The following is a 25,289-nucleotide window of genomic DNA, read 5'->3' as shown; positions in this document are numbered from 1 at the left end:
CCCTTGTTATCCCTTTATTTACAGTACTGAAAGCGAGTGGCAACCTGGTATGGTGTCTGCCTGTAATCCCCACTACTAATGATAGGAGGATTGGAGGGTGAGGCCAGGCAAGGCTACCAAGTGAGTTCAAAGCCAGTCAGGCATCTTATCAAGACATTTCAAAGGAAAATTTGGTAGAGTTTGCTTAGCATACACATTGCTAAATCCACTACCACAAAAAGAAATAGTGACGGTTTCAGAAGCCCCTCTGAAAACCTAGTGGGTTTTGGCACTTTCTCAAAGGCAAGATACTAGCAAATGTGTATGATCTGGCTGACCCTAACTGGCCTCACCACAGACCTTTAGAGCAGTGGTTCTCTACCTGTAGGTCACCTAAGACCATTGGAAAACACAGATATTTACAGTTCATAACAGCAGCGAGGTTATAGTTATGAAGTAGCAACAAAAGATAGTTTCGTGGATGGGGTCACCACAACATGAGAAACTGTATTAAAGGGTGGCAGCATTGGGAAAGTGGAGAACCGTTGCTTTAGGGAGGCACCCTGAGGCTGTCCTCAGAAGACAGGTCTCAAGGAGTGCTTATTTATTCTAATTAGCTCCTTTATGGCTTCACTTCCCAATCTAAATAATAGACTTTTTAATACTTTACCACCATGTCCTTATTCCGTTTCCATATCTATGACATGCAGAATCTCAGCTTACGTTAATTTAACCATTACTCTCCAGTACCTAAACTACAGGCAACTGGACAACCCACAAGCCTGTGGGTTCCACCACTGCCCAGCGCTCTTCTCTGTGACCTTCAGACACTCTGAAATGTAGCCTTGCTCACCCTAAGTTCTCTGTCTCCCATTTCCTTTTCACTCAGGTGGCATTCGTCAGATTCCTCACTTGGAAACTTTTCTCCCTTCACCCCATTTAAGGAAGAGGTCCCACCATTCCCAAACGAACTCCTCTACCTTCTTTGCTGTCTCCCTGTCCTTGACTGTTCAGTTTCTCCTGAGTTCCACCTTCCTCTTGGGTTGTCTGACATTCTTTTGCTTCCATATTTCTTCATTGATGCAATCTGGTTTCTAAGGTTTTGAAACCTTTTCTAATTAATGTCACAGATGTTTGTGCTGATACTTAGCTGGCCTATCTTTCCCCCAAATGCATAGTCTTACCCTAGTCCAAGACTGGCCTATAACTTCCAGTCCTGAGGCTTTTTTGTATGCGGTTATAATAGGTTTCACCACCCAGTTTGTCTTTCCTGCTTTAATTTGACATCACTGTCTAAGGCAGCTTGTCTTTCCCACATTGAAATGCTTCTGACTCCTTGATCCCACTTCTAATTTTTCTTGCTACTTAACCATCCCATCAGTTTTACTTCTAAAGTTTGGGGTTTTTTCCAGAACGCGTTCTCATCAAATAGTTTCCTACATAGTTTTTGGGTTTTCGGTTTTGGTGGTGGTGGTTTTCATTCATAATGTCAAAGTTGGGGTTGGGGATTTAGCTCAGTGGTAGAGCGCTTGCCTAGCAAGCACAAGGCCTTGGGTTCGGTCCCCAGCTCAAAAAGAAAAAAAAAAAAAAGAAAAGAAAAGAAAAGAAAAAGAAAACATAATGTCAAAGTTACAAGCCCTTGGAGTTTGTATGTTTTCTTACACATCAAGGATCTCCACGTTTTCTCAGATCAGCACTAGGCCTATTCTTATGTTCCTTTCTATATTTTCTTGCAACTGATACTCTTTGTATGACTATTTAGGAATCTTAGTCTCTAAGGGGACAATACCCAAAGCATGTTTCCACTGAATTACAAATGCCTGGCACAGTGCACACCCTCAAAACACACGACTTCATTCCTCTTGTCCGCACAGCTCCTAGTGGCTTGTCTTAAAAGCCGGGTTGGATCCCAATTCTGATGCTGGCTGCGGAGGAAAACGGAATTATGAAGTCAATTAAAGAAGTCGTTGATTGGGTGACTCACATAAATGTAAGGCCTATGTGGCCCCTTAAAGTTCTTATTTGGTCTTGGCCCTGCTATGCCTTTAAGACGAACATATCGACCCACAAGCATCTTGTGAAGCATTCCAGCCTCGATTTCCATATTTTCTGAAAAGCTACGAAACTGCCGCAAGCTAATGTGGAGATGAAGCAAAGAAAATCAATGACGCATGCGCATTTCCCCACTTCAACGATCTTCCGGCCCACCATGAATAGCTGTCCCAAGTTATGCCTGGTTCCTGAGGAATCTCGTTATTCTCCACGTGTTATCTTGCCTCATTTTATTTATATCTACGTTTTTACTTGTGCTGAACAAAGTAATCTGACTAATGAGATGCCACAAACACGGAAGCAATGCCTATATATTTTGAACAGGCATAGAGGGGGCAGCCTGACCTTAGAAGTGGGGAAGGGGTCCTTCCGCGGGTCCTTACGGGGGTGACATTCAGCCGCTGGTTCGGGGAGACGAACCTTCCACCTTAGACCATGGCCAAGTTCATCCGTAACCTCGCGGACAAGGCACCGTCGATGGTGGCGGGTGAGCGCAGCGCGGGAGAGAATCGTGAGGGGAAGGAGTGTGCTGCGGCACCAAGGGGCCCGCGGGCGTCGGGAGGGCCACCAGGAGGCAACTGCAAAGCCCCAGTCTCGCCTGGCCTGTCCCTGGCTGCCTAGGGCGCACAAGCTGTTGGGCCCTAACCGGGCCTGTTAAGTGTGGTCGTGTGGTTTTTGCCCGGCCTCACTCCGCCGCGAACGCCATGACGCCCCCTTACCGTGCCGGGAGATCTAGGAAGGGGAGGACGACGGTAACAGGGGAGAGGTCACACATCAGACCTTATAGCTGATCTGGGTCTCAGTGAAGTTGTTAGAAAGTCACCAGAAATTTTAAATGAAAGTTATGTTTGCTTACCATCCTGGTCAGATGCTAGAGAATTCCGACGAAGGGAATTTGGAGCGTGGGGATGAATATCCTCACCCCAGTCAGCATAGAAAACGATGCCTGTCAGCAGTCGTCTTCAGAACGATGGCTTGGCATTCGTGGGCTTGTTTTGTTTGAAAATACTGGTAGACAGAGATCTCTCAGATAAACACTGAATCGTTACAAGCCTGAGCAGTATACTCAATCGATACAGTTCTCTTCTTTTTTTTTTTTTTCGGAGCTGGGGACCGAACCCAGGGCCTTGCGCTTCCTAGGTAAGCGCTCTACCACTGAGCTAAATCCCCAGCCCCCAGTTCTCTTCTGAGTAGCAGAAATTATTGTTATCTCTGAAGCAGGAGATTAAGTTTACATTTCCTTCTTTACTGTATTATAAAGCGGTTGAAGGTCAGATTTCTAAATGTGAGTACACTGTAGCTGTCTTCAGACACACCAGAAGAGGGTATCGGATCCCCGTTACAGATGGTTGTGAGCCACCATGTGGATTCTGGGAATTGAACTCAGGACCTCTGGAAGAACAGCCAGTGTTCTTCATCTCTCCAGCCCTAGAAGGTGGAATTTTAAAAACTTGTAATTTTGAGCTTTCGAACCTGTTTTGCTGTGCTTGGATATTTAGTAATTCATTTTTCTCTCCCCTTCATCACTAGCCAGACAGTAGTGAGCTATTGAAACCCTTAAAGTGCCAGAGTCTATAAATACTGGATTCCTTCCCTCGGAACGCTAGGCTGCCAACAACTGTTTTGCAAAGAATTTGCATAGTAAAATCATTAGGTCTTCTGCAGCAAGTGCTACAGTTTTCACACCAATGCAACCAAAAGGCTTTGACGTTTGGACTTTGATGGTTTGAGGTGCTAACTTTAGTATTTCATAGGGATATTTTCCCAGCTGTATGACTTTTGCATCTTTTAGGTAGCTTGATTCAGGAATTTAAAACTGGTTTTATTGATAAAATACAAAATAACAAAAGACATTGCCAAGGTAAACTTTGGTCATGAAACATAAACCCAAACCTTTTCCACTGTTGTAATTATAAGATAACTTGTTCTAGAAGTACTGAAAAATGAGGGCTCTGAAAAAACAGAACGTTAAGTAGATTTTTGCTCTGCAGCATAGGCTGGATGTGAATGTAAAAAGTATTTGATACTGACTGCTAACTGGATCTCTCAGTTCCTTAGGAATGTTGCTTGAAGGAAGAAGTCAGTAACTTTATTATCATACTTCCCCCAGAAAGGTCAAAGTCTGGTTTTTCTGTTTTGTTTTGTTTTTTTCTTAACTAAACTCTAAATTTTATGTGGGTTTCACAGCTTTTCCATTCATATCCTCTGAGTCTGTATTCATTCTAGGGTATTACCTTACAACTAGTTGTCTTGTGTGTCTGTTTCCCTTTCTTATATCTGATATTTGCTTTCATGATTTGGCCACTTGGAGATGTCTGCTTAGATACCCGAGACGGATAGCCCTGATGGTCTGTATGCCCATCTGCTGATCTGATGTGGCGGGCGGTCTTCCGCTGTGAGGCTACTGCTTGCATTCTGCACCTGCCCTTTTTTGGCGGTTTCATACATTTATGTAACAGTTTTAGTCATTTTCATGTGTACACCTCCCTCTCCTGGAATTCTCAGCAAATCCACCTCCTATCTTCATTCACCTACCCCTCAGAAAAGAACATCACAATGACATCCTGTTAGTGACAGGCCTTATGTGTCTATAGCCATTCTTTACAAGCGAGTAACCAGAGCAAGAGGGCTTTCTGTTAAAGTGGCGGGTAAGTCCATTTTCTACATGAATTAAGTGGGATTCTGTGAGGAAGATCTGTTTCTAGTCCATTTCTCTCTCTCCCTCTCTCTCTTGTTTGTTGTTTCAATTGTAGATTGCACAGGCTCTTTTAAGTTTATTTCATACTTCTTGTATCTAGTTCTATCTCGTTATTTATTGCTGAGATTGTGCCAGACTTGGCAGTCTGTAGGTTTTTGTTTTTGTTTTTTTTTTAATTGGCCCCCTTTGACATGCCTTCTTAGTTTTTGGTTCTACATGATAAGTCATCTCTTTATTTTCTCTGCTTAGCCTTGGCCTTGGCCATTTCTCCAAGGAGCCCTGGGTCCTTTTATTAAACAATGGAATTCACAGATTACCCTCTAGGTTCTGGGTTTGTTCCTTGCTGCTACAGTCCATTTCAAAGTTCTCTCAGTGGACAGATGTCTGAGTTTAGTTTCTTTTGCTGTGATAAAACACCATGACTGGGCTGGAGAGATGGCTCAGTAGTTAGGAGCACTGATTGCTCTTCCAGAGGTCCTGAGTTCAAATCCCAGCAACCACATGGTGGCTCACAACCGTCTGTAATGGGATCCTATTCTCGTGTGTTTGAGGACAGTGATGGTCCACTCACGTACATAAAATAAATAAAATCTTTAAAACAACAACAACAAATCACCATGACCAAAGGCAACTTGGGGAGGAAAAGGGTTTATTTCATTTTTACAGCTTGAAATTCATCATCCAGGGAAATCGGGGCAAGAACCTAGAGTCGAGCGTTATTTGCTGGCTTGCTCCCTGTGGCTTGTTCAGCCTGCTTCTTTATAGCACCTAGGACCACTAGCCCAGGAGTGGCAGCACCCTAAGGACCGCTAGCCCAGGAGTGGCAGCACCCTAAGGACCGCTAGCCCAGGAGTGGCAGCACCCTAAGGACCGCTAGCCCAGGAGTGGCAGCACCCTAAGGACCGCTAGCCCAGGAGTGGCAGCACCCTAAGTGAATTGGATGCTCTCACCCCAGTCACCAGGAAAATGCCCCACAGGCCAAACTGGTAGGTTGGGGCATTTTCTCAGTTGAGGTTCTTTTTGGTTGGTTTTTGGGGTTTTTGTGGGGTTTTGTTTTTGAAACAGAGTTTATCTGTGTAGCCTTGGCTATCCCGGAATCACTCTGTAGACCAGGCCGGCCTCGAACTTACAGATATGCCTACCTGCCTCTGCCTCCTGGGCACTGGGACTAAAGGTGACACCACCACTACTCAACCAGTTAAGGTTCCTTCTTACCAAATGACTCTAGCTTTTGTTAAGTTGACACAAAGCTAGCCAGCTCAGCAGGTATCAGACATACCTATAATTGCACGTTAGTCTGTATACATAGATACTTGTCTCTAGAGCTGAAGAGATTGGTCAGTAGTTAAGAGCTCTTGCTTAGGACCTAAATTCAGTTCTCAGCAGCAATGTGGTGGCTCACAACCACAATTCCAGTTCCAAGGGATCTGGTGCCCTCTGCTGTCAGCCTTGAGCACTACACACATACATAAGCATACATACAGGCAAAACACTCACACACAAAATAAAATGAATCTTATGTATGTGAGAACACTGTTTCTGTTTCAAACACACCAGAAGAGGGCATCAGATCCCATTACAGATGGGTATAAGCCACCATGTGGTTGCTAAAAATTGAACTCAGGACCTCTGGAAGAATTGTCAGTGCTCTTAACCACTGAGCCATCTCTCTAGCGTCCCCCCCAAAAAATCTTTTAAAATGAATAAATAAATAGCTGAGTGATGTCGGTAGTAGCAGGTAGATCTCTGTAAATTTGAGGCCAGCCTGATCTACAGAATGAGTTCCAGGACAGCCAGGGTTACAGAGAAAAACTGTTTAGAAAAAAAAAGTGAGTGAATGACTGTTCTGTGCCCCTCTATGTACATATAATCCTAATCCAGCAGCATCAGATTCCTGCTGCCTCACCATACATCTGTTTCTGTATGCGTTTCTGTCACCGTCACTGTCTGCTATAACTTCAGTCCAAGATCTTGTACATGCACTACCGCTGAGCTATATCCCGAGACCCTGTGTTGCTTTTGTTACTATATCTTCTGCTAAATTCATTGATTCAAAATAGTGACTACATCAAGGAATTTCAGCTTAATTCTAGGGGTTTGTTTTGTTTTGTTTTCCAAGATAGGGTTTTTCTGTGTAGCCTTATCTGTCCAAGAACTCACTGGTTGACCAGACTGGCCTTGAACTCACAGAGCTCTGCCTTCCTCTGCCTCCTCAGTACTGGGATTAGATTAAAGGTGTGAGCCACCACCACCCAGCACAGATTCTAGTTTTGGTTCTTCTTACCAATACATGTAAATTTTATTTTTATTGAGTGCACTGTTTGAAAGGGGAGCAGCTCTACTCTGGTAAGAGAGATTTAAGCCAGCCCATATCACTAAGGATACCAAAAATGAATGGATACTAATGGGTATAATTTCCTCTGGACTTGTGGCCAATATTGTGATGAGCCTCAATCTTACTATTAATACTATTCAGTCTACATAGCTTCTCCCCTTCTGAACCTCCTCTCTTCAAAATCTGGTGTTTCTACAAAGGAACATAAGCGTTTGCCCTTGCAAGCCTAGCTCTGAGTAACTTTACACCATTTGATTTGCCATTCAAAGATGAATACAGCACTAGCTGGCCACTAGTGAGTGCGTCTGACATTAACTGCTCAGAGCTTCCTGCCTGGCGGAGTGTCCCTGTGACACAGGTGTCCTGCATCTTCAAAGCCTCTTGTTACCAGGGAGCAGCAGCTCTGACTTTGACACTGGGTGCACCTTCAGTCCAAGCAGTGAGTGGATGTGATACATGAATAAATATTTGTGTCCAGCCCACACATCTGCTTCTTTCCATCTGTAGTGAGTTCACCCTGGATTTTTTGTTTTGTTTTGTTTTGCAGCTGCCGTGACTTACTCGAAGCCTCGATTGGCCACATTTTGGCACTATGCTAGGGTTGAGCTGGTTCCCCCAACCCTTGGTGAAATCCCTACAGCTATTCAGAGCATGAAAAGTATAATTCACAGTGCCCAAACTGGTAACTTCAAACACCTCACAGTTAAGGTAATTCTGCTAAATGAAAAAGTATGCTTGTGATTGAAAAGTGTCTTCCCTGGGGATATTTCCAGTTCTTTTGATTAATATATGTATTTTCCAGTAAGGCAAACTCCAACATGAGAGATTGTCTCTTTTTTGACTGCCAAGGAAAGACATTTTCTTTTCTCATTTCGTCATCTGAATAGAAGTAATCCAGCCGTTCTTTGTCTTGGTCTAGTTGTGATTATAGAGCAAAAAGGTGCGCGTCCTGAGTTACTGGGAACCTCATTCTCCTTTCTAATGCCATCTACTATATTATAACATGCTGATATAGTTTTTGGGCTTTGTTTTCTTTTTAAGATTTATTTATTATATATAAGTTCACTGTATTTCAGACACCAGAAGAGGACATCAGATCTTATTACAGATGGTCGTGAGCCACCATGTGGTTGCTGGGATTTGAACTCAAGACCTCTGGAAGAGCAGTCAGTGCTCTTAGTCACTAAGCCATCTTTCCAGCCCATGGAACTTGACTTTAAGTACACCGATGTCTAGTAACTGCTGTGATCAGAGCCTTTGCCTGGGGGAGGGTGACAGTCAGGAGACTTCAATACCTCCCGGTCCACCTGAAGGAGGAAAATGACCTCCAAAAATGTTATTAATAATAGTAAAAAGGTCCAGTTTGTTTATAGAAGGATTTTTTTCCCCAACTTGACTTTGTAATTCTAAGTTTGCATTTGAATGAAGCAATGCCTTCTAGAACTATGTGTGGTTTGCTTTTTTTTTTTTTTTTTTTTGTTTCATTTTGTTTTGTTTATTGGTCAGGAATATAAAATAGATACTGAGTACTTGGAAAAAATTAATCCAAATGATAGTGAAAGAAGGAAGAAGACAGAGTCCTTCATCTTATTCCAAAGTCTCTGTTCAGAGAGAAGCCTTCCTGTGAATGCCCTGTCTAATGTGTGAGCCACTTCCAGGATGTGGGTTGTTTTAGGACCCATAAAGTGTCTCGTAAAATAATAATGAAAGGGTTAAGCCAGTTCAGGCCTTTAAAGATCTCTTTGAAACAGTTTATAAGCTCAGGCTCGTTTGCCTCACAAAATTGAAAGTTCAAGGCTCTCAGAAGTTGGACATTGAATATCAGTAATTCCTAGCTTTGGCTAAAACTGTTCTGTGATTTTAATATCATCCTTACATTCTCTGTTAATCCTGAGAACAGTTTCAAATATGTGTTGGGTTTTTGTTTGCTTTTTAAAGTACCTTAAAATTTGTGCTTTTTCTTTTCCAGGAAGCTGTGCTGAATGGTTTGGTGGCCACTGAGGTGTGGATGTGGTTTTATATCGGAGAGATCATAGGCAAACGTGGCATTGTTGGCTATGATGTTTGAAGACCAATCTTTAACTTCTGATTTGAGTTCTTATCTTGGACCATGTGTAATGAGACTGCTATCTGAATAAAATGCTAGCTGTGCAGTGGCAGTGTTTCCTCTGTCAAGTACTGCACAGTGACAGTATTTCCTGATAGTAAGTTAGTCGTCTTTGGCTTTGTTACACTGATACAGGTTTAAGTGTATGTTTGTTTAACCTGCAATTAGGAAAAACTTGTGAATATACATGGTACATGGACGTATGATGGTTAAAATTTTAATTTAAAATTTAATGGTTGGGTTGGGGATTTAGCTCAGTGGTAGAGCGCTTGCCTAGGAAGTGCAAGGCCCTGGGTTCGGTCCCCAGCTCCGAAAAAAAGAACCAAAAAAAAAAAAAAAAATTAATGGTGGTGGTGGTGCACACCAGGAAGTAGAGGCTGGTGATCTCGGAGTTCGAGGCCAGCCTAGTCAACAGAGCAAGTTCAGGACAGCCAGAGCTACACAGAGAAACTTTTGTCTCTCCCACCTACCAAAAAAAAAATCTGTAATCCTAGTAGTTGGGAGGCTCACTTCAGATTTAAAGCTAACTTGCATGGACTACACAGTTTCAGGCCAGTAATAGTTAAACAATGAAGCTCTTATCTCTAAAGAGAAAGAGGCTGAAACTTTAAACAGGTGTAGTGCATATGCCCAACAACAGAAAAGACTGATGTAAGATCACTTGAGTCAAGGAGCTCAAGACCAACCTGAATGTATAATGGGACTTTGTCTCACAAGGAAATATGGGGGAGGGACAGGAGTGTAAGGCCAGCTTGGGCTATATGAGGCATTGTCTCATAAACAATATTCTTAAAAATGTTGATGTAGGCCTCAGATTGAATATTTGCATCAAGAATGAAGAGGGTAGTATGCTTAGCTATACGATTATAACGTCTTTGACAGTAGGGCACGGTAAAAGACCCATGTAACTGGACAGTCTGTGACAGGAACCTCTCATCCTAGTGTTCATGAAGGTCTCTGAATTCAACACCATTCTGGTCTGCATATTCAGTTCCAGTACAGCCAGGACTATATAGACAGATCCTGTCTTTCTTCAAAGAATAGTCTAACTGGGATATATTATTAATCTGGTTTTGTAGTTTTGCAAGATCCAGTAGATAACATTTCCAGTGGTGACATCCAAGGCTCTAAGTAGTGTATTATGGGCTGAAATAAACAGTGATTAGTATCAGTTTGTCTTGTGGAGCGGTTCATGAGGATGTTAGAAGAGGTGCTGATCCAGTGTTGCCGTGGCTGCAGACCCTGCAGTCTCTGGTTGGCTCAGGGGTCTTATTCTACCTGTTCTTAAAGTCATAAGCCTGTGGTACAGTATTGTTCCTTCAGTAGTAGTGTTTAATTTTGTCCTTTTAGTCCCACAATTGGAACACAGCTTCTATACCTTAATGAAGAAACAGTACAGCTCTTCTAGATATGAGCAAGGTCTTTATGGAGACTGTTCTCTTGTGAAATATAAAGTAATGTTCAAAGGAACACAAGTGATCCAAACTAAGTCATGCTGTATCTGGACATACTCTGTCATGTAAGTTTCATAGCACAGGACTGTAGGGATACTTCTATGACAACTTAGATGAATTTCCTTTCTATGTAGTACATGACCAATAAAGCTAACCAGGAGAAAAACACAACCAAGATAGGAATTCAGCCAGTGCCTGCTGTAGCCTAAACTCAAGTGGGTTTTCATATGTAATGCTCCGTTGTAAAGCAGCAGTCACACCAGAAGACATTCCGTCTTCTCTACTGCTTTCCCCCACAACACACCTCTGTGACTTACACTGCGTCTGCATTTTCCTGAATTAAAATAGCTGCCTGTAGTGATCACTGGACTTCACCAGGCTGCTGGTCCCTATCATTCCCACATACCTTGTCTCCTTGCAGAGACTGGAGTTTCATGGAATGTGTGAATACTGATGGCTTGGTTTTCATTATAGTTCAGTTGCTTAATTCCAAGTACTTCCTTAGCATAGAAACCTGTTCAAGACTGGTCCCAGTTCTAAGAGCTCCGTCTGGTTTTAAGATGAGGACAATGGAAGATAAACTTGGAAGACGCTAACCCAGACCATGTTGAGAAGATGGACCAAAAGAGGCTTTCTGGAGATGACCTAAAGAAAACCTCAAGACTGAGGCAGGAGTGTGAGGCCAGTCTAGGTTACTTAGAGCCCCAGCCTCAAACCAGGAGAATGCAGTCCAAGAACAATGGAGTAGGGTATGGGACAACCACAAAGCTGTTCTATGGAGAAAAACGTGGACATGTGTAATGCCAGCAGGGCAGGTGGAACTGGATGGTCAAAGGTCAAGGCTTGAAGAAAGGACTTGGCAGTTAAGAGCACCGGCTGCTCTTCCAGAGGACCCAGGTTCATCCCAATACCTACAAGGCAGCTAACAATCATCTCTAACAAGTTCCTGGGAATCCAGTGTCCTCTTCTGGCCTCTGGACAGCAGGCATGCACATATTAAATGTAGGCAAAAACACCCATATACATTTTTTTTAAATTAAGTATTGTGTGACCAAACATTTCATGGGAAGATACAACACACATTTACCTCAAACAGGAATTTCATGACAGACCCAAATAAGGATACCACTGAAGTCTAACTTGGCAAACCAATGGATTCTATTGGGGTTCCTTACAGGAGCAGAAATGACTCAAAGTGGCACCACCAAAGCCCACTGCAACAAGTAATAGCTCAGAGAAGCTAGGGAAACCTACAGCATACTGCAAAAGGTTGGAAGAGTGTTCTTGCCAAGTTGGTATAAATTGGTCTCATTTAGGCTAAACCTCTTCAAGCAGGTGATGGTCAGATCTAGGAGTCTTCTTTCCAGTTCACTTTCCTTCCATCTGAGGTGCTCTCAGCTTTCATTATTAACTCTGGTAGGGAGAGACCTAGTGAATCTGGTCAGTTTCAGGGGCTTCCTGAAGCTATTTTAAGTTATTTATCTTCCTGCATAAGGAGCTTCCCTGTAGGATGCAATGTTTCAATATAGATAAAATTTCTTCTACAAAAAAGTCAGGATCATACTTGGCTATGTAGCAAGGAAACAGACATGGAAAAGTAACACACCTTATATTTCTGGCATTCTGGAAGAACACTAGTGTGAAGTAGTAGGGAGGAGACAGAAGTAAGATGATCGCCAGCACATTGAGAACAACATGAAATGTCTTTTATGCCACTTTAAGAACTGCACTGCCGGGGTTGGGGTTTAGCTCAGTGGTAGAGCACTTGCCTAGCAAGCGCAAGGCCCTGGGTTCGCTCCCCAGCTCCGAAAAAAAGAAAAAAAAAAAAAAAACTGCACTGCCTTGGAGCTGTGCATGGTGGCACACTTAATCCCAGCGCTCTGGAGGCAGAGGCAGGTGGATCTCTGAGGCCAACCTGGTCTACAGAGTGAGTTTCAAAACAGCCAGAGCTACATAGATCTGTCTCCAGAAGAAGAGGAGGAAGAGGAGGGAGGAGGAGGGGGAGAGAATTGCACTGCTTGGTTATATACACTAGCAGGAGATGCTGAAGAGGCATAAGTGGAAGGATCATGACTTTGAGGCTATTCTGAGCTGTTCCATGGAACCAGTAAGATGACTCAGTGGGTAAAGGTACTTGCCACCAAACCTGATGTTCAACCCCTGGTTGAAGGGGAAAAGAAACTCCTGCAAGTTACCCACTGACCTCCACATGTGCCCAGCCATACCCATCTGACAACATGTTTTGTGTGTGTGTGTGTGTGTGTGTGTGTGTGTGTGTGTGTGTGTGTGTGTGTGTGTGTGTTTTTAAAAAAAGGATGGCATGGGGCTGGAGATGTAGCTCAGTTGGTAGAATTCTTGCCTAGCACACTCAAAGTCTTGGACTCAGTTCCCTGAGTTGCATAAACCAGGCCTGCGGCCCATGTTCTGTAATGCCTGCACTTGAGAGGCAGAAAAATCAAAAGTGTAAAGCAGGCCACATAAAAGTGAGACCAACCTGGGATGCATGAATCAGAACATTGACTGAATTCAGCCAGGTGGGTGGCACTCAAGCCTATGGCTCAAGGCTGAGGCAGAAGGATCAAGAGCTAAAGGCCAGCTTAGGTTACCCGCTGGCTCAAGGCCAGCCTGAGCTACATGGTGAGACCCTTTCTCAGAGGCAGTGAAACTATACTGTTGGGCCGAGAATGTAGTTTACCCAGCAAACACAGCTCTGAGTTTGATCCCTAACACCAGGAAAAGAAATCCCAGCATTTGAAGAACAGTAAAGATAAAATTATTAGAAAAAAAGATTTTAACAAGCTAGAGTGGTGGTCCATGCCTCTTGGAAAAAAGACACAAGTAGATCTCTGTGTGCTAAAGGCAGTCCTGGTCTATAAATTAAATTTCAGGATAGCCAGGGCTAAATAGTGAGGTCCTGTTTTTGTTTATTTGAGGGTTTTAGGGGTTTTTTTATTAAAAAAAAAAAGGTAACAATTAACACCATGAACAGGCAATTTCAGTCCTCTGTGACAAAAGCTGGGGTACACAGCATAGGGTGCGTGTCCTGCGTCTCCCGTCTGTAAAGAGGAAGCGTGAGGAGAGGGATGGTAGCTTCTGCAGCCCACACCACTTCATCCGCAACAGTTGGTCGGCAACACCCGTACAACAACAATGTAGACTTTTTATTTTATGTGTATTTGCCCTCATATCACCAAATGTGTGCCCAGTGCTCAAGAAGGTTCAAAAAGAGCGTCAGATCTCCTGGAATTAGGGTGGCTAGAGCCACCATGCTTGTGCTGGGGAACAAACCCAGGTCCCCTACGGAATCAGCAAATGATCTTAACTGCTGAGTCATCTCTTCATCCTTTGAATCTTTCATTAAAGACAATATGTTTGACAAAGGAGCTAAAACCATCCAGTGGAAAAAAGATAGCATTTTCAACAAATGGTTCTGGTTCAATTGGAGGTCAGCATGTAGAAGAATCCAAATCGAACCCATTCTTATCGACCCATACAAAGCTTAACTCCAAATGGATCAAGGATCTCCACATAAAACCAGATATACCAGCTCCGAAAAAAAAAGAACAAAAAAAAAAAAAAAAAAAAAAAACCAGATATACTCAAACTAATAGAAGAAAAAGTGGGGAAGAGCCTCGAACACATGAGCACTGGGGAAAATTTCCTGAGCAAAACACCAATGGTGGGGTTGGGGATTTAGCTCAGTGGTAGAGCGCTTGCCTAGGAAGTGCAAGGCCCTGGGTTCGGTCCCCAGCTCCGAAAAAAAAGAACCAAAAAAAAAAAAAAAAAAAAAAAAAAAAAAAAAAAAAACACCAATGGTTTATGCTCTAAGATCAAGAATCGACAAATGGGACCTCATAAAACTGCAAAGCTTCCGTAAGGTAAAGGACACTGTCAATAGGACAAATGTCAATCAACAGATTGGGAAAAGATCTTTACCAATCCTACATCCAACAGAGGGCTAATATCCAATATATACAAAGAACTCAAGAAGTTAGACTCCAGAGAGCCAAATAACCCTATTAAAAAATAGGATACAGGGGCTGGAGAGATGGCTCAGCAGTTAAGAGCACTGACTGCTCTTCCAGAGGTCCTGAGTTCAAATCCCAGCAACCACATGGTGGCTCACAACCATCTGTAATGGAATCCAATGCCCTCTTCTGGTGTGTCTGTAGGCAGCAACTGTGTACTCAAATATGTAAAATAAATGTTATTTTAAAAAAAAATGGGAACAGAGCTAAACAATTCTCAGCTGAGGAATACTGAATGGCTGAGAAGTACCTAAAGAAATGTTCAACATCCTTAGTCATCGGGAAATGCAAATCAAAACAACCCTGAGATTCTACCTTATACCAGTCAGAATGGGTAAGATCAAAAACTCAGGGTGACAACAGATGCTGGAGAGGATGTGGAGAAAGAGGAACACTCCTCCATTGTTGGTGGGATTGCAAGTTAGTACAACCACTCTGGAAATCAATCTGGAGTTCCTCAGAAAATTGGACATTGCACTACCTGAGGATCCAGCTATACCTCTCCTGGGCATACCCAAATGATGTTCCAACATGCAACAAAGACACGTGCTCCATTATGTTCATAGCAACCTTATTTATAATAGCCAGAAGCTGGAAAGAACCCAGATGCCCTTCAACAGAGGAATGGATACAGAAAATGTGGTACATCTACACAATGGAATATTACTCAGCGATCAAAAACAATGACTTCATGAAATTCATAGGCAAATGGATGGAACTAGAAAATATTATCCTGAGTGAGGTAACCCAATTCTCCCCCCACAAAACACACACACACACACACACACACACACACACACACACACACACGGTATGCACTCATGGTATATTATTCCAAACGCTCAAATTACCCAAGATACTATCTACAGACCACATGAAGCTCAAGAAGGACAACTAAAGTGCAGATGCTTCAGTCTTTCTTAAAAGGTGGAACAAAGGGTTGGGGATTTGGCTCAGTGGTAGAGCGCTTACCTAGGAAGCGCAAGGTCCTGGGTTCGGTCCCCAGCCCCAGAAAAAAAAAGGGGGGGGGACAAAAATATTCATAGGAGTGGATATGGAGACAAAGTTTGGAGCAGAGACTGAGGAATGGCTATTCAAAGCCTGCCCCACCTGAGAATCCAGCATGTGCGCGCGCGCGCGCACACACACACACACACACACACACACACACACACAGCCAACAAAACTAGACACTGCTTAGATAAAGCCAAGAAGTGCATGCTGACAGGAGCCTGATATAGCTGTCTCCTGAGAGGCTCTGCCAGAGCATGACAAATACAGAGGTGAATGCTAGCAGCAAACCACTGAACTGAGAACAGGGTCCCAATTGGAGAAGTTAGAGAAAGGATTGAAGGAGCTGAAGGGGCTTGCAACCCCATAAGAACAATACCAATGAACCAGAGCTCCCAGGGACTAAATCACTACCCAAAGAGTACACATGGACTGACCCATGGCTCCAGCTGCATATGTAGCAGGGGATGGCCTTGTTGGGCACCAATGGAGAAGCCCTTGGTCCTGCCAAGGCTGAACCCCCCAGTGTAGGGGGATGTCAGGGTGGGGAGGCAGAAAGGGAGGGTGGGTGGGGAGGGGGAACACCCTTATAGAAGAAGGGGAGGAGGATGGAATAGGGGGCTTATGGACAGGAAACTGGGAAAGGGAATAACATTTGAAATGTAAATTTAAAAATATCCAATTAAAAAAAAACACTAATATGAAGTCAGACATGGTGCTGCATACATGTAATCCCAGCAGCTAGGAGGCAGAGGCCAGCTAGGAAATGAGACCACTAGGAAAGCCAAGGTTGGGTTATAGCTCAGTAAGAGAGCGCCTGCCTTATATGAGCCAGGCCCTAGGTTTGATCACTAGTGCTCTTGAAAGAGACAGGAGGAAGTGGGAGGGGGTGTGTGTGAAACTATCCATGCTGGGTATCCTCTACTTTGTGATATCTCTATTGTTTTCTTTGGGTAACAGACTGCTCTCACTTGATCATCCCTTAAATACCTGTCTGTCTTCTGTGTATTCCTCACTCAATACATTTGTTTCTTCTTCTTCTTCTTCTTCTTCTTCTTCTTCTTCTTCTTCTTCTTCTTCTTCTTCTTCTTCTTCTTCTTCTTCTTCCCTCCTCCTCCTCCTCCTCCTCCTCTTCCTCCTCCTCTTCCTCCTCTTCCTCCTCCTCTTCTTCCTTCTTGTCTTGTTATTGTTTGGGCTTTGTTTTCTTTTGCAGATTTTGTTGTTGTTGTTGTTGTTGTTATTGTTATAGTCTCACTATGTAGCCTGGGCTGGCATGGAGCTCACTGTGGTAGACAGGCTGACCTGGGACCCAGAGCGATCTACCTCCTTCTGCCTCCCGGGTGCTGGGATTAAAGTTGTCTGCCACCACTGCCCAGCTAAGTGTTTATATTTTTAAAGCACTTATACTAGCCATCTCAATTAGCCCCCCACTTTCTCTAAGGCACATTACATATAGGATTTACCCACCTTACAGGTCTAGTGCTGAGCAGGAGGAACAATGGGGACTGGCTAGGACCTGTGGGTAGTAAATGATGGAGCTCAAATGGGTCCTTGCAACAGTGCTGTCATAGACAGTGTCCCGGCTTTTCTCAGGATCCCCATTTAGACAGCCCTGTCTAAATGCACTGATGCGCGTTGATACAGATCATTCTGAACTGCTTTCTTACATCTTCAATTCTGTTTGGTTCTACTCTCAAACTATACTAAGGTTTATTTTCTCTTAGATAGTGATCTTCCTAATCCTAAATGCTAAAGAGCTTGGCGGGACTTCTTCCCTAATTAGCTTGCTTTTTACTTCTCCCAGGTCCTGATCACTCTTGTCATGAGTATCAACACAGTCTACTAGGGATACACTTTAGCAGTGCGCTTCCCTGCACCTGCTCCCCCCACAGAAGGCTCCCACATGCAGAACATTCCATGCATGGGCTCCTCACCATCCATCTATAACCTTGTCTTAATCCCATTTTGGCTACCAAATATTGTTTAGCCACACAGTTTCTAATCAGTTCTCATAAAAACCAACTTTTAAATATCAGGTCTATTACTCCCCTGGTTGCCTCAATCACCAGGTCACACTCTCTTTTATTTCATGGCCATTTTGCCTCCTGGTTCACTGTCACTCTATGACACAGTGGTCCTCAACCTTCTAACACTGCGACCCTTTATATAAACAGTTCCTCATGTGGTAACCCACAACCGTAAAATTATTTTGTGGCCTTCCTCGAACTTTGCTTCTGGTATGAATTATAATGTAAATGTGATTGTGATATAGGACATCTGATATGTGACCCTCTAGGGTCAAAATCCATAGGTTGAGAACCACTGCTACAACACTACTCTGCAATTTCAGCATGCATGTTGGTCATTGATTGCCAAAATTGCAGCATCCTGCCACTAAGGATCTCTTTAAAAATTATTTATTTTGTACGTGTGTGGAACACTTGTAGTGATCAGAGCACAGCATGTGGGAGTTGATTCTTTTGTAAGATATATGGGTTCCAGGGATCAAACTCAGGTCTTCAGGCTTCAAGGCAAGCACCCTTCCTGATAAGCCATCTCTCCAGCTCCCACCAAGGGTCTAAGAAATGTAAGTTCCCAGGCCCTATCTCAGTTCTCCAAGCTCCCAACAACCAGCTCCCACCTTTCTTTAGTACTTTTCCCTGTGTCCTTATGAAACCAGCATCTCTTTCTAACTGCCTACCAGCCCATCCCCCAAATGCATACCTACATTTATTTGAACACAGTTTGACCATGAGCAAATTGATCCTCATAACCGTGACTTTTCCCCCGCTCTCCAAACTTATTAACAGTCTATGGTTATCATTCTCTCAAGCACGCCTTCAACTTCCTTGCCTCTCACCATGGAAATTGCCAAAACCACATCCTTGGCTTAATCTAAGTACTCTGTGTCTCACCCATGAAGCTAAGTTACGCTGGAGAAAACAACTGAGAGGACCAGTTTCATTTTATACTCATAATCAGAACCTTGAGACGGCACTTCATAAGACGTGCCAATCATATTGTAGTTCTTTTCCTCAGGCCATGATTATTTCCATCAACAGATGATCTTGCTTCCCACTTGACTAAGAAAATGTAAGCAGTTGGAGCGCTTCCACTTCGGAGACATCATCTGCACACCTACCCTGTTTGCACCCATATAAATATAGATGCAGGAGTGACTCAGCTGGCACCAGCTCGGGAGCAGTCTCAGCCTGCAGGCCGTCAGGAAGTGAGTCCCCCAGGCCTGCATCTCCCTCGGTGGCAGTCTGCCACCAAAGCCTGCTGTTTATCAGCCCGGGACCAAGCACAGCAAGTGGCACACTTTGCCTGAACTAGGTGCTGCAGATTGCGAGCTCCAAGCACACAGAACTCACTCGTACAACCTCTGATGGGGAGAGTCAGCTTATCTATTCAGGATCCGTGTTTTATAAAAGCTTCTCTTGTTGCCTCTGGTCCTAGCCTCTTCTACTCGGCACATCTCTGTTTCCCTTTTTTTCAGCTCATCACCTCTTTTGAGCCGTCTCTTCAAATTTTTCCAAATTGCCCTCCCTCCTTTTTACGGATGCCTGTATAGCCCACATCACTGTACTCTATTGCTACATTTACCCTTATTTCCCTCACTCCGTCCACTGCAACTGCTTAAGGAAGATAGGGTATCCAAGTCACCTTTGCAATCCTAGCCTATCACGTTATCTGGCTTATATAGTAGGGTTTCAAAATAGGAAAAAAGCAGACTCTATTTGCTGCATTTGGTCCCGGGCTGATAAACAGCAGGCTTTGGTGGCAGACTGCCACCGAGGGAGATGCTGGCCTGGGGGACTCACTTCCTGAAGGCCTGCAGGCTGAGACTGCTCCCGAGCTGGTGCCAGCTGACTCACTCCTGCATCTCAACCTCCTGCCTCAAACAGATTTGAATCCTGATTCATTGTGTTGCTTGCTGGCTGTTGGAGCAGAGATGCTTGTGCCTGAGGCCAGGAAGGAAGAGACAGGAGGTGGGCAGCTGAAGCGCCTTTAAGGGGGGGAGGGGGGCGCTTACGCAATAGACGCCTGAAAATCCTTGGAATGCTTCAGAAATGTACCATCTGAACTCTCTCTCTGCCAAGCCCGCATTTCGGGGTACATCCTCTGTGCAGCTGAAAGAACATCATAAACAGCATGGTTTTCCTTACAGGGGTTTCAACATGCAACCCATAGATGGGCTTTGATACGAATTATACCCTGGGCTTCTCGCATGAAGCAAAAAAAAAAAAAAAAAGGTTATCTTCAGAAACTCCAATTCCGGTGTTGTCAAATCCAAAAGCAATTAAAATACTGTTGTGTGGTTTGGAATTATAGCTTGCATTTTTAAAAAGCTACCATTTCCCCTAAGGACAGCCTGCATTTTTACCCCAATGTCACCTCACCCTGGGTCTCAAGAGGGTAGGGAACGCAAGAGAACAAGTCATTTAAGCCAAGCCTGACAGCAGGATCTATAATGGCAGGACCCTGAAAGCAGGGACAGGATTGCTATAAGTTCAGCTCCGGCCAATCATACAGTGCATTCTAGGCCATCAGAGCTGCATAGTGAGATCCTGTCTCAGGCAAAAATAAAGACGAGTTCTAAAACACCACCAATTAGAACACCATGGAAGAGTGGCCACCACGTCCAGGGACACTTGGAGTCATGGAGAGAAAAATGAAAGCACCAATGACCAAGCAGACAGGAGAGTGGGGCTCCCTCACTGCCTTACCCTCAACCTCATTATAGCTTTGTCCTCTTAGTGGACATTGGTTTGTTATATGATACCTCCTCTCTCTCTCTCTCTCTCTCTCTCTCTCTCTCTCTCTCTCTCCAAGTTTTGTGGGTTTTTTTTTGTTTTGTTTTGTTTTGTTTTTTAAGGCAGATTCTCGATTTGTAACTCTGGTAACTCACTAAATAGAACTCACAGAGATCCTCCTGCCTCTGTCTATGTGCAGCACCACACACAGCAGCAAACTGATTTTCAGTTCTGGGATCCAAATTTCACTCCCACTGCACCAGAGGTAAATGCTGAAGCCAAATGGACCTGGATTTGGAGCCCCTGAACCTGTTTGCTTAACCATAATCATCCGGCCCAACTGCCCCACAGCCACCCTTCCCAGGAGGAAGTGCCCGGAAGAACTGAGTAGTAAATCTCTCAAAAGTTCTTGTGGGTCAAACAAAAGGACACAAATCCCACTTAAAACATGTTAAACTCCCACATTAAGATAAGGGAGTCACATGTCTTGCTTGACTGACATCTCCTGCTACTTTCTCTCCTCTTCAGGAGGTGGTGGTTACTACACTGGGAAGGGCTGGAGTGGGGAAAGGGATGTCTTTCTCCCTTTTACATCTCAACTCCAGCCCACAGACAGGATAATTTATTTCAGTTGAGCTAGAGCAAGTGATGGCATACAAGGTGTGCCCTGTGTCAGAGCCCTGGGTAGCACAGTTTTCCCTGGGTCCTAAACAACTGGAAGGGCTCTGTGTTGGTAGAGAGGGCTCTAACCAGAGAAAGGAGTAAGGGAAAGCGGAAAACCTGACCCTCAATAGTTGAGAAGTTCAAACAACTCACAATGGTGTAACGACCTCCTCTCTGCTCACATTTCAAAATCAATTCTCCTTTGTTCATTTGCTTGTCTGTTTGCTGTGAGGGTCTCACTGTGCAGCCCTGGCTGGCCTAGAACTTGCTATGTAGACCAGGCTGGCCTTGAAATCACAAAGATTTGTCTGCTTCCGAGTGCTGGGATTAAAAGCGTGTATAACATCACGCCTGACTCTGTTGTTGGTTTTTAACTTTTTAAAGAAAGATTTATTATATGTAAGTACAGTGTAGCTGTCTTCAGACACACCAGAAGAGGGCATCGGATCTCATTACAGATGGTTGTGAGCCACCATGTGGTTGCTGGGATTTGAACTCAGGACCTCTGGAAGATCAGTCAGTGCTCTTAATTGCTAAGCCATCTCTCCAGCCCAGTTTTTAACTTTTATTTACTTATTTATTTGCTTTTCTTTTTCCAGATAGGGTTTTTCTGTGTAGCCCTGGCTATCCTGGAACTTGCTCAGTAGACTAGGCTGACCTCGAACTTACAGGGACCAACCTGCTTCTGCCTCTCAGTGCTGGGATCAAAGAAAGGCGTGCACCACCACTGCCTAGCCTAATTTTTAGCTTTAATTTTTTTTACATATAGTTATTTAATTAGTTACCACATATGTATGGATGTGTTTGAGTGTGAGGGAGATGTATGTGGTTTATGCACACATGTGTGGGTATGGGCACCTATGAACATTTGGAAGGCCCAGAAGAAGACATTGGAGTCCAGCCCCTCAGTCCCTGGCCCCTCAGATAGGCTCTCATCGTACTTGGAGCAGTTTGGCAGCTCACAGTTCTAGCAATCCTCCTGTCTCTGACTCTTTCCCTATACTCTATTCTCCCAGATTGAGGTTACGGGTCCATGAGACCATGTCCAGCTTTGTATGGGTTCTGGCTGCTTTAACTCAGGTCTTTACACTGGCATAGCTACCCACAGCCTGTCAATTTAAAGAAACAAAAAGCATTTGTCTCAGTTTTTTTTTTTTTTTTTTTTGAGACAGGGTTTCACTCTGTATCTCAAGCTACAGCTTTCTCTGTAGATCAAGCTGGCCCCCGAAAGTGATTCTCCTGCCCTGCGTCACAGGTTTGAGTGTACAAGAACATGCCACCACACACACTCAACTTTCTGATGTCTTAGTGAGGGTTTCTATTGCTTCAACAAAACACCACGGCCAAAAGCAAGTTGGGGAGGAAAGGGTTTATTCCGCTTACATTCCCAGATCATAGTCCGTCACTGGAGGAAGTCAGGACAGGAACTGAAACAGGGCAGGAACCTGGAGGCAGGAGCTGATACAGAAGCCATGGATGGATGCTGCTTACTGGCTTCCTCAACATGGCTTGCTCAACCAGCTTTCTTATTGAACTCAGGACCACCAGCCCAAGGATGGCTCCACTTACAATGGGCTGGGCCCTCTCATCGGTCTCTAAGAAAATGCCTTGCAGCTAGGTCCTATGGAAGTATTTTCTTTATTGAGGTTCCCTCCAATTGGATAACTCCAGCTTCTGTCAAGCTGACATAAGACACACATAAGCCAGTGCATCGTTGTATAGAGATGGGGTTCTCAATGTGTAGCCCATGATGGCCCCATAGCCCTCAGACTCCTCCGAGATTATAGAAGCAAGCCATCATACCTGGTAAAGTCTTAAAGATAGGGAGATAGCTCAGTCAGTGAGGTGATGAGTCGAAGCCTAGAGTACTCAAAAGCTAAGGTGGTGGCACACACCTTTGATCTCAGTACTGGAGAGACTGAGGCAGGCAGTTCTCTGTGATTCCAGGCTAACCTCATCTACATAGAGTTTCAGGCCAGCTAGGGCTACATAGACCTTGTCTCATAAGACAAACAAACAAATAACAATAGCAATAAAAACCATGATGATTTATAATCCCAGCACTGGAAAGACAGCCTAGCCTACTTGGTGAGGACAAGACCAGTGAGAGAGAGTTTGTCCCAAACTTGGGCAGCTATGTCTTCTGATTTTGTTTATGTTTTGTACTGTCATCTCCCCAAAGACAAGTAGTGGGTATGCTTTATTCAAGTGTCTACCCCTGAATTTGTAAATTAAATTATTTTGAGCTGACACATAAAAATGATAGGTATTTATGGAGTGCCATGTAATAGTTATTACGTGCATACACTGTGCACAGGTGCCATGTGATGGTTACATACGTGCATACACTGTGCAGAGGTGCCACGTGATGGTTACATATGTGCATACAGTGTGCAGAGGTGCCACGTGATGGTTACATATGTGCATACAGTGTGCAGAGGTGCCACGTGATGGTTACATACGTGCATACACTGTGCAGAGGTGCCACGTGATGGTTACATATGTGCATACAGTGTGCAGAGGTGCCACGTGATGGTTACATACGTGCATACACTGTGCAGAGGTGCCATGAGATAGTTACATACGTGCATACACTGTGCAGAGGTGCCATGAGATAGTTACATACGTGCATACACTGTGCAGAGGTGCCACGTGATGGTTACATATGTGCATACACTGTGCAGAGGTGCCTTGTGATGGTTACATATGTGCATACACTGTGCAGAGGTGCCTTGTGATGGTTACATACATGCACTGCATACACTATGCAGAGGTAGTAACTTTTTTATATGTTTAGGTATGTAGCCTGCAGGCATGTCTATGCATCACATGCGTGCTTGGTACCAGCAGAGGCCAGCAGAGGGTCATGGATCTCCTGGAACTAACGTTATGGATGGTTGTATGTGGGTGCAGCAGATCAAACTCCAGTTCTCTGGAAAACAACGGCTCTTAACCATTGAGCCAACTTTCCATCCTGGCAAAAGTTTCTCTGTGTACCAGTCCTGGCTGTCCTGGAATTCACTCTGTAGCCCACACTGTCCTTGAACTCACAGAGATCTACTTGTCTCCGCTCCTGAGTACTAGGATTCAAGGCATGTGCCACCACACCCGGCTGAATGTTTTTAAAGTATGCATTATGGTATATATTCCAAAACATGTCAAGGGGCTGGGAATGTACCCCTCTGAGCATGCGGGGACAGTAGTGTTGGCCCTTGGTACTATTTTTAGTTAAGCAATGAAGCCATGCCAAAATACCTTTACTCAACTAATCGAGAAGGATGACTTTTGGGAAATCTTTCAGGCCAGTTATAATTGCTGGAAAGAAAACAACCAAATCTTCCTTCAGTGGTCTTTTTAAATGACAGATCTCTAGTAACTCAGTACTGACACTATTCCTTATGGACTCCATCTTAGAACTCTAGAACCAGCAGCTTCTAATGCCTCTAAGAATGTCTGTCAATCAACACGTTGTCCACCTAGCTAAGGGGCAGCTTCCTGGAATTAAGACGGCAGAACCTAGGTTATTATTAACTCAGACTTCCTTCTCCTCTTGTACCTTGGCCATGACCTTAATCCTCACCTAGATTTTCCATCCCATCTACGGATAAAAATTGGTTCTGAATTAGATCAACTGAACTGTGGTTCTGGTAGCCTTAGAAAATCGACTGGGTGGCTGCAGGGAATCTTAGACCATACATTCAGACTTATCCATGACTTACATAAACACAGACATCTCGTTTAGGGACAATACTGGAGGGTGGCTCCCGACTGCCTAGATCCCCAGCTCCAGGGGGATCTGACGGCTCTGTCTTATGTGGCCACCCACTCTCATATTCACACACAGACACATCCACAATTAAATACATATTTAAAAATACAAGTTGTGACTGAGGAGCTCATGTAGGGTAGGGCATTAGATAAGGCAGTGGGCCACACTGACTGTCATTTAAATCTGACTTTAAACCTATCCAGCTGGAAACTGCTCAGTTTCAAAGCCATTCACATTTTTTTCCTCCCTGTTCATGTTTTGTCCCTTCCCCCATTTTAAATTCATATTAAAAACAAAGCAAACATTACTTGGTAAGGATAAGTGAACTTTTTTCAAGGTAATTTCTTGCAAACAGAATGTTTTCAGTTCCTGGAACCACAGCAGTGATAATACAAAGGAAGAATGAGCAGGGAAGATAAAAATGTGCGTTGCTGGG

General features: G+C 44.0%; 1 protein-coding gene across 1 annotated transcript; it reads left to right on the top strand.

Moving 5' to 3' along the window:
* Positions 1-2,391: 2,391 nt before the first annotated feature.
* Atp5mg (ATP synthase membrane subunit G) lies at positions 2,392-10,342 on the top strand. The gene is made up of 3 exons (NM_212516.3): positions 2,392-2,518; positions 7,612-7,772; positions 9,034-10,342. Exons 1-3 carry the CDS (start codon positions 2,467-2,469, stop codon positions 9,130-9,132), a joined length of 312 nt encoding a protein of 103 aa, NP_997681.2. The 5' UTR covers positions 2,392-2,466; the 3' UTR covers positions 9,133-10,342.
* Positions 10,343-25,289: the final 14,947 nt, after the last annotated feature.

The sequence above is a fragment of the Rattus norvegicus genome, chromosome 8 (genome assembly GCF_036323735.1).
Source record: "Rattus norvegicus strain BN/NHsdMcwi chromosome 8, GRCr8, whole genome shotgun sequence".
NCBI lineage: Eukaryota > Metazoa > Chordata > Mammalia > Rodentia > Muridae > Rattus > Rattus norvegicus.
The sequence above is the reverse complement of the archived record's forward strand: the minus strand, read 5'-3'. Positions and strand labels throughout refer to the sequence as shown.